At 36.1% G+C, this 15,544-nt stretch overlaps 1 protein-coding gene across 7 annotated transcripts in view; it reads right to left on the bottom strand.

Annotated features, from left to right (window-relative positions):
* Positions 1 to 15,544, bottom strand: part of Pafah1b1 (platelet-activating factor acetylhydrolase 1b, regulatory subunit 1 (45kDa)) — a 77,558-nt gene that overhangs the window by 23,063 nt on the left and 38,951 nt on the right. For 6 of the 7 annotated variants that reach the window (XM_013503490.1, XM_013503491.1, XM_013503492.1 and 3 more), the window contains 2 exons: positions 1,663 to 1,771; positions 1,232 to 1,306 (listed from right to left, as the gene is read on the bottom strand). In XM_013503490.1, coding sequence (XP_013358944.1) covers positions 1,232 to 1,306; positions 1,663 to 1,771 — 184 coding nt within the window. The remainder of the gene's footprint in view (positions 1 to 1,231; positions 1,307 to 1,662; positions 1,772 to 15,544) is intronic. The other variant, XM_005402577.2, reaches the window with a different exon arrangement.

Consider the following 15,544-nt stretch of genomic DNA (forward strand, 5'->3'; position numbering starts at 1 on the left):
CCAAAATCTAAATAGTGTGACAAAATTAAAAAGTGGTAAAAATGCAATACCATTGTCTTAAATATGTTTTGTTTTGTTTTTTGAGACAGTTTCACTATGCAGTTCAGGCCAGCCCTGAACTCACTTTGTAGCCCATGCTGGCCTCGAACTCAGTGATTTTCTTGCCTCAGCCTCCCCAATAATGGGATTACATGTATGCACCACCACACCCCATTTAAATATTTAACTCAAAGAAAATTTTCAATTTATATTTGACAATAATAGAGTCTTCTACTACAAGTTACAGGAAAAGCAATGAACCTGTTTTCTGGAGTGTGCTACTCTTCATATATTATCTCCACATAATAGTTTAGACTGTATCTATCAGTAATAAAATATTCATAATAAAAGCTCTTATCTACTCAACTTCTCCAAATTAGGAAGTTTTCTAAGAGCCTTATATACATAATCTCTATTTACTCCAAATTTGCTTAGGAAGTACTGTATATAATTTTTTGTTGTTGTTTTGTTTTTCTGAGACAGGCTCTCATTATGTAATGCAGGCTGACCTTGAACTCTTATGTAACCCAGCCTGGCCTCGGACTCACAGTGATCCTCCTGCCTCAGCCTCCTGAGTACTGGGCTTACAGGCGTGAGCCACGACAGCTGACTGTATATACATTTTAGATCTGTAATACTATTTGTTGCCTTCAATTTACAGACAAAAATGAAAGCTCACAGATGAAAATGATAAAAGAGCACACTCTAGTACTCCTTTCCAACATCACAGTGGTTCTACATGTGATCCCAAGGGCACAAATGAGTTCTTTCAGCATCAATTTCTCAAATTTAAAGACTATGAAAAATTCAGTCCAGTCAATACTGCTGGTTGTACAAGTTAGCATGTATCAGCAATGACCTAAATCCAAATATTCATAAAGCATAGGAAATGTATTTTTATTTGCCTTGTCAAGATCGATCAATTAATTAACTAATTAATTATTGTCTTTTTGAGACAGGGTCTCGCTGTGCAGTTTAGGCTGGCCTTGTAGCTCACCTTGTAGCCCTTAGAGCTCACCTTGTAGCCCAGGCTGGTCTCGAACTCACAACGATCTTCCTGCCTCAGCCTCCAGAGTGCTGGGATTACAGGCATGTGCCACCATACCCAATTTTTAATGTAGAAGAAGAATTTAGTAGTTCCAGAAGCCTTATATAACAAACTGAATACAACTTCAAAAAAAGACCTACTTACCTTCTTTTGTAATCTAATAACAGATGTCCATTTTTTTTCCAAAAGACCAGCATACTTCTTATCTAATTCTTCATTCTAGAGGAAAAAACAAAAATTTTTTAAAAATGCCTCATTATGACAGTTCAACCCATATAAATCATCTTCAAGACTAAATGTTCTAGGGGCTGGGGATTTAGCTCGGCAGCACAGTGCCTGGCTGGCAAGCACAAAGTCGTGAGTTCGATTTCTGGTACCGGAAGAAAAACAAACAAAAAAACCAACAACAAAAATAGACTAAATGTTTTAAAAGGCATGAAAATCAAGTTCAATTAACAATAAAATACAATAACAAAAATGACAAGATTTGTAAAGAGCTGATTTGACTACTACTGATACTTGAATAAAATTCACTCATCAACTGTATTACGAACAAATCCCCAGATCAAACATACCATATCTAATTCAGCTTCCTTTTTAAAAACTGAATATGCTTCTTCATAGCCATTGGAACGAAGATAATCTGCTATAGCGCGATTTCTGAAAGAAAACAAATTCAAACAACTTCTAAAAATAATCTCATTTCTATTTTGAAGAAAATATATTTTATTGAAACTTTCACAAGCCTAAAGACACTTTCTAGAGTACTCCATCTCAAACTATACTCGTATTTCACAAAAAATGGACAACTCCAAAGTCTCTAGAATACTTAGCTTCTGTCACAGTGCATTTATAGTATCACATTATTCTTGAGTTTTTATAAATTTCTAATTTTCTATTTACCTTATAAGCTGTGGGCCTTCCCCAGATCAAGATGGGCTTATGTCAGTCTGTGACAATAACCATCAATTTTGCTAATGACCACGTTTACCTTTTTTTATTTGGTATACATACTCAAAGACTGACAACTAGAATTTAGTTTTGTGGGGAAATGTTTTGATAAAACTGTAAGTGCTTTAATCTTAGAAATACATATATATATGTAAATTTTTTTTTTTTTTTTTTGGTCTTTTTTGAGACAGGGTTTCTTTCATTATGCAGTTCAGGTTGGCCTTGAACTCACTTTGTAGCCCCACAGGCGGGCCTCAAAAATCACAGCAATTGTCCTGCTTCAGCTTCCCCAAGTGCTGGGATTATAGGCATGCGCTACTAAGAAACAATTTCAAACCTTCAAAATAGGTTTTAGAAAACAATCTATTAACTTAGTATACTGTATAAAAAGAGACATTCATTTGGAATTAAAACTTGAAAAGTAGAGAAGAGAATTAGCAGATGCCTTTACATATTTCTCTTTTGTTCTTCTCTGAAAGAATACTGGCAATGCTCCCCTCCTAAGGTAACCTATTTCAATGTGTCTAAACAAATTATATTGAGCCTTTCTACCATGGTAAGAAATGGTTGTTTGAGATTTCCTTTTCCTTTATTTTTAATTAATTAAAATAATTTAAAAGTTAAGACCTGGCATAGCAGCACATGCCTGTAATCCCAACACTGTGGGAGACTGAAGCACAAAGCACAAGGGAGGATCGTGAGTACTGGGCAATTAAAAACCTGTTTCAAAATAAAAATTAAAAAGTCGTGGGACAGTTTAGTGCTAATCCCCTAGATTCAATCTCTAGTACTGCCAAAAGAAAAAAAAAAAAGCAGTTCATACACAAGATTAAATAAATCTTAAATACGTAAATATACAGTAAAATGTTCTTTCTACCACTGATCCCCAATATTCCATCCCTGAGGCAGTTATTTTACTAGTGCTTTGTAGTTCTAGATATATACCTAAATTCGCAAATACATATAGTCTTTTAGAAATAATCACTACTTCTTTTTAAAGCAAACTGCAGATTACATACGTCATAAAAACTCAATTTTATCTATCATTCATGCCCCCATCTTGTGTTACTCTACCACTGAGCTATTATGCCCCTTGTCATTTTTATTTTGAGACAGTTTCACTGAATAGCCAGGCTGGCCTCCAACTTGTGATCCCTCTGCCTCGGTCTCCCAAGGCCGCCTGAACAGCTAAGGGTGTATGCCCTTTCTCCTGGTTTACCTATCTTATTTACCAGTAAATATAAACCTGTCTTTTTAATTAAAATTACATTGTATTCTACTATAGAGATAGATGTTTTTATTACTACAAACAATGCTAAGAATATTTTCTTTTATTTTAAAGAGAGTTAAGAATATTCTTTCATAAATGTCAATGTCAGTGTCCATCTAATGCTTTAGGAAATATTCTTTAGTAGTACAACAGAATTAGTGAGATTAAACTATACGGTATGTTAAAAAAACAGCAACAAAAGTAAAGTAACAAGACAATGACAACAAACACATCTGTTGTAACTACTAGCATGTTAAAGATCAAAGTTAGCATATCAGACACAGGAATGAAGGAAAGATAAATTCTTAATTACTGTGACTCTGTTGATGTTCTGTTCATACCACACTTCATGCCTTCAGAACTATTCTACTAATGTGCAACTTAATTCATTAAGAGTTCTTTTACAGATCAAAACCTACTTTTTAACAGCCAAGTAGTAGTTTTACTTAGGCTTTCAAACTTAGAACAAAGAAAGTACTGCCTCCTTCATAATTAAATGTTTATGTTGTCAAAATCTGTATTACAAACCTTCAACAAAAAAATTTTTTTGGTCTTTTTGAGACAGGGTCTCACTATGCAGTTCAGGCTGTCCTTGAGCTCACTTTGTAGCCCAGGCAGGTCTTGAACTTGTAACGATCCTCCTGCCTCAGCCTTCCAAGTACTGGGATTACAGGTGTGCACCACCACACCCAGCAAAAATAAGTTCATTTGGGGTCAGATATCCCAAAATAAAAAATCATTTCATAGTTTTCTTTTTTTAATCTAAAAACAGTCATCAAGTAAATAAAGGGAAAATATCAAGTGTAAACATTACAAACAGCAGTTGTATTTAATGCTCCTACCTCATTTCACTCCTCTCAGGTCGAATTCTGCTGAATACACAGCTTCCAATAGCAGAGGTAATACACCAGATAATATGTGTATGTTGCACATGGACAAATTTTAACAGATATGAGCTTAATGGACAATTTTTGTAAAGGAACAGTAAGTAAGTGGTGATGGTTTTCCACATAAGAATACTGGAAAACAATGCAAATTAACTACTACTTTTTCCAACAAATTGGGATTATGACTACATGCTGAACATCCCTAATCAAAAATCCAAAATGTTCCCAAATCTGAAACTTTGTGTGTGGTAATGGAGATGAACAAAGGGCCTCTGCTCTGCCACTAAGCTATACACTCAGCTCTGATTTTTCTAAAAAGTACATAAACTTGCTAATTTCAACATAGTTGTTAATATTCATTTACAACACCATAGATATTAAAGCTCAGATAATAGTCCATTATATAAATGTATTAAATTTTATTTGAGCAATCGTTTATTTCTAGACTTTTGTTTTTTGGTCTTTTTTAAGACAGGGTCTTGCTATGCAGTTCAGGCTGGCCTTGAGCTCACTTTGTAGCCCAGGCTGGTCTCAAACTCAGAAGGATCCTCCTGCCTCAGCCTCCCAAGTGCTAGAATTACACGTGTGTGCCACCACACCCGGCTCAATTCCTAGACTTTTGGAAGTGCTTCAATTCATCATCTTAAAGAAATACTAGATATACAAGTCAGAAGTACAAGAGATCTAAGGGAAAGAATGAATCTGAGAAAATTAAGAGATAGCAATGATTCAAACCACGTAAGTAATCAAAGACATGCAGGAAGATGTAAAATGGGAAGAAAAAAATGAGACTAGAACATAAAGGATAGCACCATCACAGATAGCAATATTTAAGAAACTGGAAGGCACCTCATAAGGTAAAGTCAGAATTAAAGAGGTGTCAGCAAGCCAACTGAAACTATTTCCAAAAAAATATACATGGGCAACAATTACAAAGATCTGAGAGAAGTCAAACAAGGAAAGTGTAAAAAAGTATCCAAGCAATCTAGCTACTAAGAGGTCCCTGCTGACTACACAAGTTCACTTGCAGCACTTAAAGCAGCCTCAACATTCCTCACTATAATAATCTGTTAAACACAACGAAGTTTGAAATGAGCATGTAAACTATTGGCATTTGGGCAGAGTAGTAAAGTTTGAGAGTATCTAGTAAAGCTTAAATGGTTAGAAAGTTTATAATGCAATAACAAACCTCTGTTGTGCCATTTCTCAATATCTAAGCCAACTATACGATCCAGTCAATGTGGAACCTCTTACCTGTGGCAGTGTACCAACATTATTGAAAGCAAGGAAAGAGTACGACTGAAGATTCTGTTAGTTCTAGGGTTTGTTTCTAATTTCAGTTGTTGATCTCAAGTACACTTTCATCAGTTTTGTTAAGGATCAAACACTTACCTCCTTTAAAATAAGCAAGTAGACATTAAGGTACAAAAGTTTATAATAATCTAACAAACTTCTTCACATGATTTAAATCAACCTATTAACTGTGTGTGGTGGTGTACACCTGTAATCCCAGCACTCGGGAGGCTAAGGGAGGAGGATCATGGTGAGTTCGGGGCCAGCCTGGGCTATATAAGCAAGTTCAAGACCAGTCTGTACTACACAGTGAGACCCTGTCTCAAAACAAAAACCCACAACTAAATCAATCTATTGAACTTTAGGAGAGAAAGACTAATGTTAAGAAGAAATTCACATGTAAGTGTAATAGATGCTTCTGGTAGACCCAAACCAGAAATATTTTAGAGAGGAAATGGTTAAAACAAAACAAAAACAAGATGAAGTACTTATTCATAAGTAACAGATTCTAGCTAGACAGAACCAAGGCTGAAATATATAGAATAGTACCACAATGCCAAAGATTTTATTGCTATCCTTTATTATTATTACAATAAAAACTGTTTTCTAAAGTATTCTAAGTTTATAAAAATTCCAGGATTCAATTTTAAGCACTTTAAGCTGACTTCTACATACTCTTCATTGTTCTTTTACAAGGTAGTATTTTGCAGCAGTAGTATTATCAGTCACAATACCCCTGTAAGATTTTAAAAGTTCCCCTGTAAGATTTTAAAAGTTACCCTGAATGCTATAAACTGTAAGATTTTAAAAGTTACCCTGAATGCTATAAACTATCTGTAAGATTTTAAAAGTTACCCTGAATGCTATAAACTACTAACCAAATAACAACTCTAAAAAGATCAGATAACACCAACAAGAAAAGCAGAGTACCTCAAAGTTTCCAGCATTTCTTAGAAATTTAATTTGGAGCAGAGAAATCACACAGTATGTATTAGAAGAGACTGAGATGAGAGGTGTTTTCATAGGTAAATAAGCAATGAGCTTTACTGACTTTTGGATACCAAGTGGTGGAACTGGGAATCAAGCTTGGCTCTTTTAAGCTAAACTGACAATAACAGTGTTTCTTAACCTGTATACAGTACTTTAGCACTTTAAGGTTTAAACAAATACATTCTGGGAGTTCTCTAAACATGTTTTATTGTTTTTATAAGGAGAAACAAGATTAAGTCAAAGGCTACCAAACTTGAGATATTTTCTTAGCAGGCCCACTCAAAGAGACACACTGAGAGAAGTATTTTACAAGTCTAGAAATTAGAACACCAATGGAGATTACCACTACAGGTGCACCATTCTAAAAGGGTGTCCTGTAGTGGTCCAGGGAATCTAAGATGTCTGCAGGACTGAGTGGACAATGAAGGTAACACAGAAAACCAGGTAGGATCAAACAAGCAAGTTCACAAACAGGAACACATCTCGAGTCACAGTTAGTGCCCTCCTTCAAAAGATATCCCTCCTACCACTCCAGGTTACACCATCTTACACATACAAGAAATACTCAGCCTCAGATATAGAAATAAAGGGCAAAGAAATACGAACAATCATTCTATTCTATATGCTGCTGACCCAGGACATCAACCAAGTCCTAAACAGATAATGTAACTTTTTAAATACACTACAATAGTTGACTCAGCGGCAAAAGGGCTGTATAAATGAGTTCCTGGCCTGGTGGGTCCTATAACTACCCAATAATAAATGCCCCGAGAAATCTGTCTGACAAAGGGTTACAATTACCATCCTTTACCATCACCACATTTAAAAATGCAATACCTATTTCAGAAAATAGTTCAGAGGCCAAGCATAGTAGCATATACCTGTGATCCTAGCCCTTGGGAGGCTGGAGAGTTCAAGGCCAGCCTGGGCTACACAGTTACACCTTATCTCAAAAAAAAACCCCAATATAACACAACAGTTCCAGATTCAAGTACTGCCAATCCTGGGAAAAGCTGAAGTTCAGTAAGAGGTTAAAACAAGACCTTATCCATGACCAAAGAAAAGGAGAATGAAATTTAGCTGGGTCAGGTTAAGTGAGCCTTCATCTACGGCATTAAGCAGAAGAACTTGTCCTTGGTATACCAGCCTGTCAGCTACCATTCTTCTTCAGAAGAGACCCAGGTCCCAAGTAAAACCCTGATATTGAACCCATGACTTATACCTCCAACTCACAACAACAAAAAGTAACAAGTATGGCATCTTAGATTAAAAAAAAACCCAAAGTCCAGTAAATGAACAAAAGATGCATTACTGTGCATTCTCACATCTTGATCTTTATTTATTTTTGTTTGTCTGTTTTTTCTGGTACCAGGAATTGAACTCACGACCTTGCACTTGCCAGGTAGGCGCCGTGCCGCTGAACTAAATCCCCAGCCTCCACATCTTGATCTTTAGAGATATCTGCATTTCACTCTTTTTTTGTTTGTTTGTTTGTTTCTTTTTTGTTTTTTTTTTCCAGTACCAGGAATCGAACTCACGACCTCGCACTTGCCAGGCAGGCACTGCGCTGCTGAGCTAAATCCCCAGCCCCATGCATTTCATTCTTTTACCCAAAAATGCTGAAATATTTTTAAACCAGAAATTTCATACTTTTAGTTCAAATTCACAAATGAAGTATGTGTTTAATGTCTTACTGCTTTAACAAATCTAGTATGTACTAGAAACATTCCCAGTGAAGTAGAAGGTAATCCCACCACTCAGGAAGCTGAGGCAGGAGGACCACTGTGAGTTCAAGGCCAACCTGAATTATATATAGCAGGACCTTCTCTCAAAAAAAAAGAAACAAAAACCAAAAAAACAAACAACAAAAAGAAACAGTAACAAGAGAAGCAGGGTACGGTGGTACACGCCTGTTATCTCAGCTACTTGAGAGACTGATGCAGGAGAGACTTGAGAGTTTGAAATCAGCTTGGGCAACTTACTGAGATCCTGACTCAAAATAATAATCTTAAAAAGGGCTGGGCATTTATCTCAGTGGGACTGTTTGCTTAGCATGCAAGAGACCTAGGGTTTTATTCCCAGCAGCCTCCCAAGGGGGAGGGAGCAGAAAAGATACCATAAATGGATTATAAAGGATATTCAAGGCAAGAAAAATCGACTTAAGAAAAAAAATTTTTGAGACTGGGTCTCACTATGTAGTTTAGGCTGGCTAGGAAATCATGGCAATCCTCCTACTCCAGCCTCCCAAGTCGTAGGATGACAGGTATGTGCCACCATCTGACAGAAACTAGTATTTTTTAAAAGACCTAGCTATTATAAATATATAAGTAAATATTAAATGGAATGGCAACTAAACAAAGAAATACTTGTACAGCAAGTCAAACCCGAAAGAATGAAAGTGAACGCCGACATGGTGGTAACATGCCTATAATCTCAGTACTGAGAAGGCTAAGGCAGGAAGTTCACTTTGAGTTCTGGTAGTGTGTGCCTATAATCCCAGTGCTCTGAGAGGCTGGGGCGGAAAGATCACAATTTTGAGCCCGGCATGGGCAACTTAGTAAGACCCTGTTTCAAAAAATAAAAAAGGGCTGGGGATGGAGTGCAGTGTGAAGGCCCTGTATTCAATTCCAAGTACCAGAAAATAAATACAAAGGTGCATGTGCACACACAACAGAACTTCCATACATGAGCCAGACAAGAAACACGTTCAGTATTAACAGAACTTTAATTCACACAGGTAAGGAGTGAGCATAAACAGTAACTGGATTTAAACACTTCAACTTACAGTCTCAGAGTATTCTTCAACTAAGTGAAACCAAAAGGTTTAAAATGGAATGGAAAATGCCTGTTTGAAAGCTAAGTCATTAGTAAAATCTAAACACTGATCTCACTCCTTATTTATTATAGGCCCTAAAGGCAGACAAGTGCCCAAATTTTAAACTAAGCCTTAAATCTATTTGTCTAGCATCTAACTCAACACCATGAACATGTGCTTCTATAGTATATTACCATTTAGTGTGTAGGGAGATTAGATCTTCACTTTCTTTTGCAAAGGACAGAGCAGTACTACTTTCTAATAAATGCTGAATTTATACAGTATTAAAATATATGCACAGGAGAAAACCAAATAAAACTGACATTAGTTTAAAAAGAAAAAAAATCAGTGTAAAAATATACTATACTCATGAACCATGGAGAAACTTTTTTTTTTTTAATTTTCTTTTTCCGGCACCGGGAATCGAACTCACAACCTCGCACTTGCCACGCAGGTGCTCTGCCACTGAGCTAAACTCCCAGCCCCTCATGGAGAAACTTTAAATGTGTATTGCTAAGTGAGTAAAGCCAATCTGAAAAGGCAGTAACTACTGAAGATGGTAAAAAATATCAGTAGTTATTTAGGACTTGGAAAGAGGGAGGGATGGAATAGTACGAGCAGAGATTTTTAGAGCAGTATATTCTGTGTGACTCTAAATGTGGGTATGCAGCATTATGCACTTGCGAAAACCTATAGAATATACAACAAAAGAGTGAACCCTAACGTAAACTATGGATTGATCTGTTTATTTATTTACTGTCTTTTTGAAACAGGGTCTCACTATGCAGTTCAGAAGGGCCTTGAGCTCACTTCATAGTCCAGGCTGGTCTCAAACTCACAATGATCCTCCTGCCTCAGCCTCCTGAGTAAACTATGGATTTAAATTAAAAATAATGTATCCTCTTTCTCCCTTCCCCTTACCTTTTGGCAGGGCTGGCGATTGAACCCAGGGCCTTTTGCTTGCTAACAGCAAACACTGCTACTGAGCTACATCCTTAATCTTAATTAATAATGTGTCAATATTGGTTCATTCGTTATAACAAATGTACTATACTAGTGCAAAATGGTAATAACAGGAAAAACTGGAGGTATGGTACAAGGGCTACCAGTGGAAGAAGGGGAATATAGGATCCACCTCCAAATTACTTCATCCCATTCTCAAATCAAAATGACCAAGGCATTTAAAACTTTTTGGTAAAATGATTTTAAAGCTCATCCTGAAAAACTCAAATTTTAGAGAACATTTTTAAAACAAAAAATCAGCCAAACTTACTACCCAATACTGGAATTTATTATAAAGCTATGATGATTTTAAAAAGTGATATTCTGGCTCCTAGAAGCACAAATCCATACCCGAATACAAGGCTTTGAAGAAGGTACCTTGAGATCAATAAGGGAAGGATCACTCTGTAAATATCTGAACACGTGGATAATGACTCAGGGGAAAAGCAGTTGGATTCTCTCATATAATTCACAAACATCAATTCCAGATGGTGTATACATTATTTTAAGAATAAATTGACTATCGTTAACTTTCTGCAATTGCCCACACTGTGTTTCCCAGACACAGTGTGTATTTTTATTTTTGCTTCTACACTCTTCCTTTTTACTCAGCCCAAGCTTGCGCTGTACAGCCAGTTTCTCCCCCACTCTTCACTTTCACTTTCTCAAATAAACTTTGTCACTGTTTTAAAAAAAATAATAATGCCCTAAGAAAATAAAAATTAATATTTAGGTAACTGTGATTAGTACACATCTTCCAAAGCCTCACTCTAAAGGTAATAATCAAGGAAAAAACAGCTTTCACTATACAACATTCCTACAAGGGTAATCAAAATATACAGTGAATGTTGACATTTAAAATTTTACAGTAGCCAGGCGTGGTGGCACACACAATCCTAGCACCTGGGAGGCTGAGGCAGGAGGATCATTGCAAGTTCAAGATCAGCCTGGGCTACAAAGTGCATTCAAGGCCAGCCAGAACTACATAGTGAGACCCTGTTTCAAAAAAGACCAAAAAAAAAAAAAAAAAATTTACAGTATCCAGGTGTGGTGGCACATGCCTGTAATCCCAAAACTCAGGAGGCTGAGGCAGGAGGATTGCTGTGAGTTTGAGACCAGCCTGGGCTATACAAAGTGAGCTCAAGGCCAACCTGAACTGCATAGCAAGATCCTGTCTCAAAGAGACAAAAAAAAAAAAAAAAAAGAGAGACCAGTAAAAGACATATTGCCATTAATCCCTCTCAACATACCCAGCTCCTTGCTTTGTGTATTTACAAGGTATGACCAAAACCACAGTGAATACTCTTGCCACATGCCATCCAAAAGTAAGGAAGGCTCATAAAAACATTCTACCTTATTCACTAGATCTGGCACCATGCAACTTTTAGCTCTTCTCCAAAGTCAAAATCGTCATGAAAAGTAAATGTTTTTAATTGATTTAAGACATGAAGGTACCCATGAGAGTGCAATAAAGATACATTCAATGTAAAGAACTGCTCCCGAGAGTGGTAAGAATGATGAAGTGTGGCTGAAGGGATAAGGGGAGTATTTTGGGGGAAGATTAATGGCAATGTGTCTGTTACCATAATACATTTTTCTTAAAATTTAAACATATATAATACCTTATCTATCACACCTCATATTCACACCATCTGACAAAGGGTGACTATCTTGACTAAAGCACTCCTAGAAATCAACAAGAAAGATATAAACAACTCAACAGAAAGGAACAAAAACAACAAAAAAAGATGGTGCTGCATGCTTGTAATCCTAGCACTCAGGAGGTCAAGGCAGGATGATTGTGAGTTTGGGGCCAGCCTGGACTACACAGCAAGTTTAAGGCCAGCCTGAACTATGTAGCAAGACCCTGTCTCATAAACACAAAAAGATGTAGCAATACCAGAAATAAGTAATTCCTAAAATAAAACAAAAAGCAAGTATGTGTATTAAAAACTGACTTGAAATAATTTTAAAACCAAACTTTCTACAAAATAAGCATTTCTATTTTTATTATGACAAACAGGCAATAAAATATCAAAAAACTGAACACTGTGTATAGTAAAAGCAGCTAGAATTCAGTAAGCATTTACTTCCTATCAGGCTTAATGTTAAGCATTTTGAATATGTTATATTAAATTCTCATAATTCTGTAAGGCGTCCCCCTGTTAAGGTAAAATTTAAAGAAAAATTGAGCTGGGAAAATCTGGAGCGATTATTCCTATTACAGCAGTAACACAGGGTAGCCCACAAGTGGGATCTGGAAATATGATTTTTTCTTTTCCTGTATTTTCTAATTTTTCTCACATTGAAAAATTAGTTTTTCTTAATTATCCTTTTCAAATCATTTTAGGATGTTGTATATGTAAGGTTTATTAGTAGGTGATACTTAACTCAGGATAAAAAAAACTAAATTTCAAGCCAATCACTCATTTGATTTTGGTTCCAGCTTCTAGAAGTTTTGTGCTTGTGTGTGTAAGATATATTTCAAGATAGAATTGTTAGGTCACCCATTATTTATTTATTTGTGTTTCTATTTGTGCCTAGCTAGTAATGTTCTTCTCTCCAGTCCTATCTGCCACTAAGTCTTCAAGTAGCAAATAAAATGCCCACCCCTTTAATATCTTTCCACTCCCACTCACTATAATCTTTCTTTTGTAGTCTTAGGACTCTTTGTATTCATAACTGTACATTTATCTTTCTTAGATTCAAAACTTCTTAAAGATTTTGTACATTTAATGTACAAAATCACATTTCGTGCATTTTAATGCTTATGAAATCTGGATGCCACTTGCAAATCACATAGGTATTTAATGCAATGTCATTTTCTCACCCCCGCAAAAGCTGGTATTAAATCAATGCACTGTTTGATCAACAATGCCTCAGAATAAAAGGGAGGAAAAACAATTCCAAGCAAAGATAAAGATCAAGAGCCAAACACACACACATAAAATGTCTACAGGCCCAGTAGGTTTTAAGAGAAAGGCAAAGAAAATTAGACTTACACACATTGGTCAGAATTAGCTAAAGAGATGAACAAATTATTCTAAAAAGGTTTACAAATCACTTAAAAAAGGTCAGTTTAGCCAGGCATGGTTGCACAGCCTGTAATCCCAGCACTTGGGAGGCTGAGGCAGGAGGATCTTTTGGAATTTGAGGCCAGTCTGGGCTACAAAGTGAGCTCAAGGCCAGCCTGAACTGCATAGCGAGATCCTGTCTCAAAAAAAAAAAAGACAATGACCAAAAAAAGTCAACTTATTCTGGGGAGGATCTGGGAAACAGAGGCAACATGGCTCAGGCCAAAGTACAGCACTAGTATAGTGAAAAGGTATTCTATGATAGCACATCCAATTTCAAGCTATTCTGATTCTTTCCTACAAGCCGAACTGTTCTCAAAGGCTACATCAGTGAGATGCAATGATGCAACATTGGGTTCTATACAAACTTTGTTTAGAGGAAAGAGGAGAATACAGTTAAACAGAAAGCAAAGTATGCTTCAGATTGGACGACTAACCTCAGAAAATTATAGATGAATACTCTACACTGTAAAAAAAAAATAACATCATACTAAGGAGGCATAACATTAAGAAGAATCCCAAAAGGTGTATTATACCCCAATATAACACAAGAAAATATCCCTATAATAAACAATCCATTATTCAGCAGAAAAAGGGCACACTGTAACGCAGAAACTGACTCAAACTAAGTTACACCCTAAATCTAGCTTGGTGAATATGAATGTTAAAAGGAAGAAAGCTACTGATACCTACGCAGATAGGCAGAGAAACATGCAGCTCCCTTAAAACTTTTCCACTGTAGCCAGCGGGCACCCAGCACTCAGGAGGCTGAGGTAGGAGGATCACCATAATAAGTTCAAGGCCAGCCTGAACTACATAGAGACCTTGTCTCAAAAAAACAAAAACAAAACCTTTTCCACTGCAACTTATAATGCCAAAGGACAATAATTACAGTTTCTTTAAAAAAAAAAAAAAAAAAACACTAAAATCTCACTTTTATTTACACAATACATTCACCATATAAAATACTGGAACAGTACCGTTCAAAGGCTGATAACATTTTAGTATGTACTCTTTCAGACCTTTATTTGTGCATCTCCATAGATACAGACTGAAAAGAAATTTGTTAATGTACCATCTTATTTGGCAACCAGATTACCTTACTTAACAGATTTTAGAGCTCTTTTAAATATATTCTACCACATTCTTTGTAACTGCTATACAATAGTCTCATAAGATGAATGTAGCATAATACATCCCTTGAAGGATGAACTTTTTAGATAATTAGTTTCTTACTATCATAAACAATGTAACAAACATTTTTACATAGCTATCCCTAAGAAATACATGAACACCTGCTGGAAAAGCACTTTATAACTGTCAGATCAAAAAACGTACACGTTAAACAATACTGACAAATTGAGCCTTAAAGAAATTTTAATAATCCATATACCCAATAATCAGTGTCTGAAAGGACTAAGGGTATATCCAAGGCCCTGGGTTTGATCCTTAATTATTTTTGCGCTGCAAAAAAAAAAAAATTTTTTTTTTCCAGACAGGGTCTCGCTATGCAGTTCAGGCTGGCCTTGAGCTCACTTTGTAGTCCAGGCTGGTCTCAAACTTGCAACAATCCTCCTGCCTCAGCCTCCCAGCCTCCCGAGTGCTGGGATTACAGGGGTGCACCACCACACCTGGCTTAAAAAAATTAAAAAAAAAAAATAATTCATTGCCCATTGCTAACCAATATTAGCATCTGAACTTTATCATTTTGGAAAATCTCTTAGAAGACTAAATCTGACCAATTTTGACTTATTTTACTAAGTGTGAATGACCTTGGTATTACCTTTTTCTGACTTCTCCTGGTTATCATCATTTTTAATTTTTAAGACTTCTTTACATAGTCTAAATGTTGTTTCTTTGTTATATGTGCTGCAAACATTTCCCTTAACTAGTCGCTTCTATTTTAATTGTTTGAGATCCATCTTTTATACAGTTTTATATTTTAATATACTCAAATCTGCCATTCACTTTTAGTTTCTGTCACTGTACATCTTACAGAAGTTCTTTATCAGACGCTGTATTTATTTTCCATGTGTTTACCATTTGGGCTTTTAATACTACTTTTCACCATACGCTAAACTTCATAAATTTGTTTATTCCACTAATCTATGAGTCTATTCCACAAATATTCCTTTCCCACCCTAGAACTGTGGATTGAACACAGGGATGCTCTAC

This window comes from Chinchilla lanigera, unplaced genomic scaffold (genome assembly GCF_000276665.1).
Source record: "Chinchilla lanigera isolate Chin_1 unplaced genomic scaffold, ChiLan1.0 scaffold00080, whole genome shotgun sequence".
Classification (NCBI taxonomy): domain Eukaryota; kingdom Metazoa; phylum Chordata; class Mammalia; order Rodentia; family Chinchillidae; genus Chinchilla; species Chinchilla lanigera.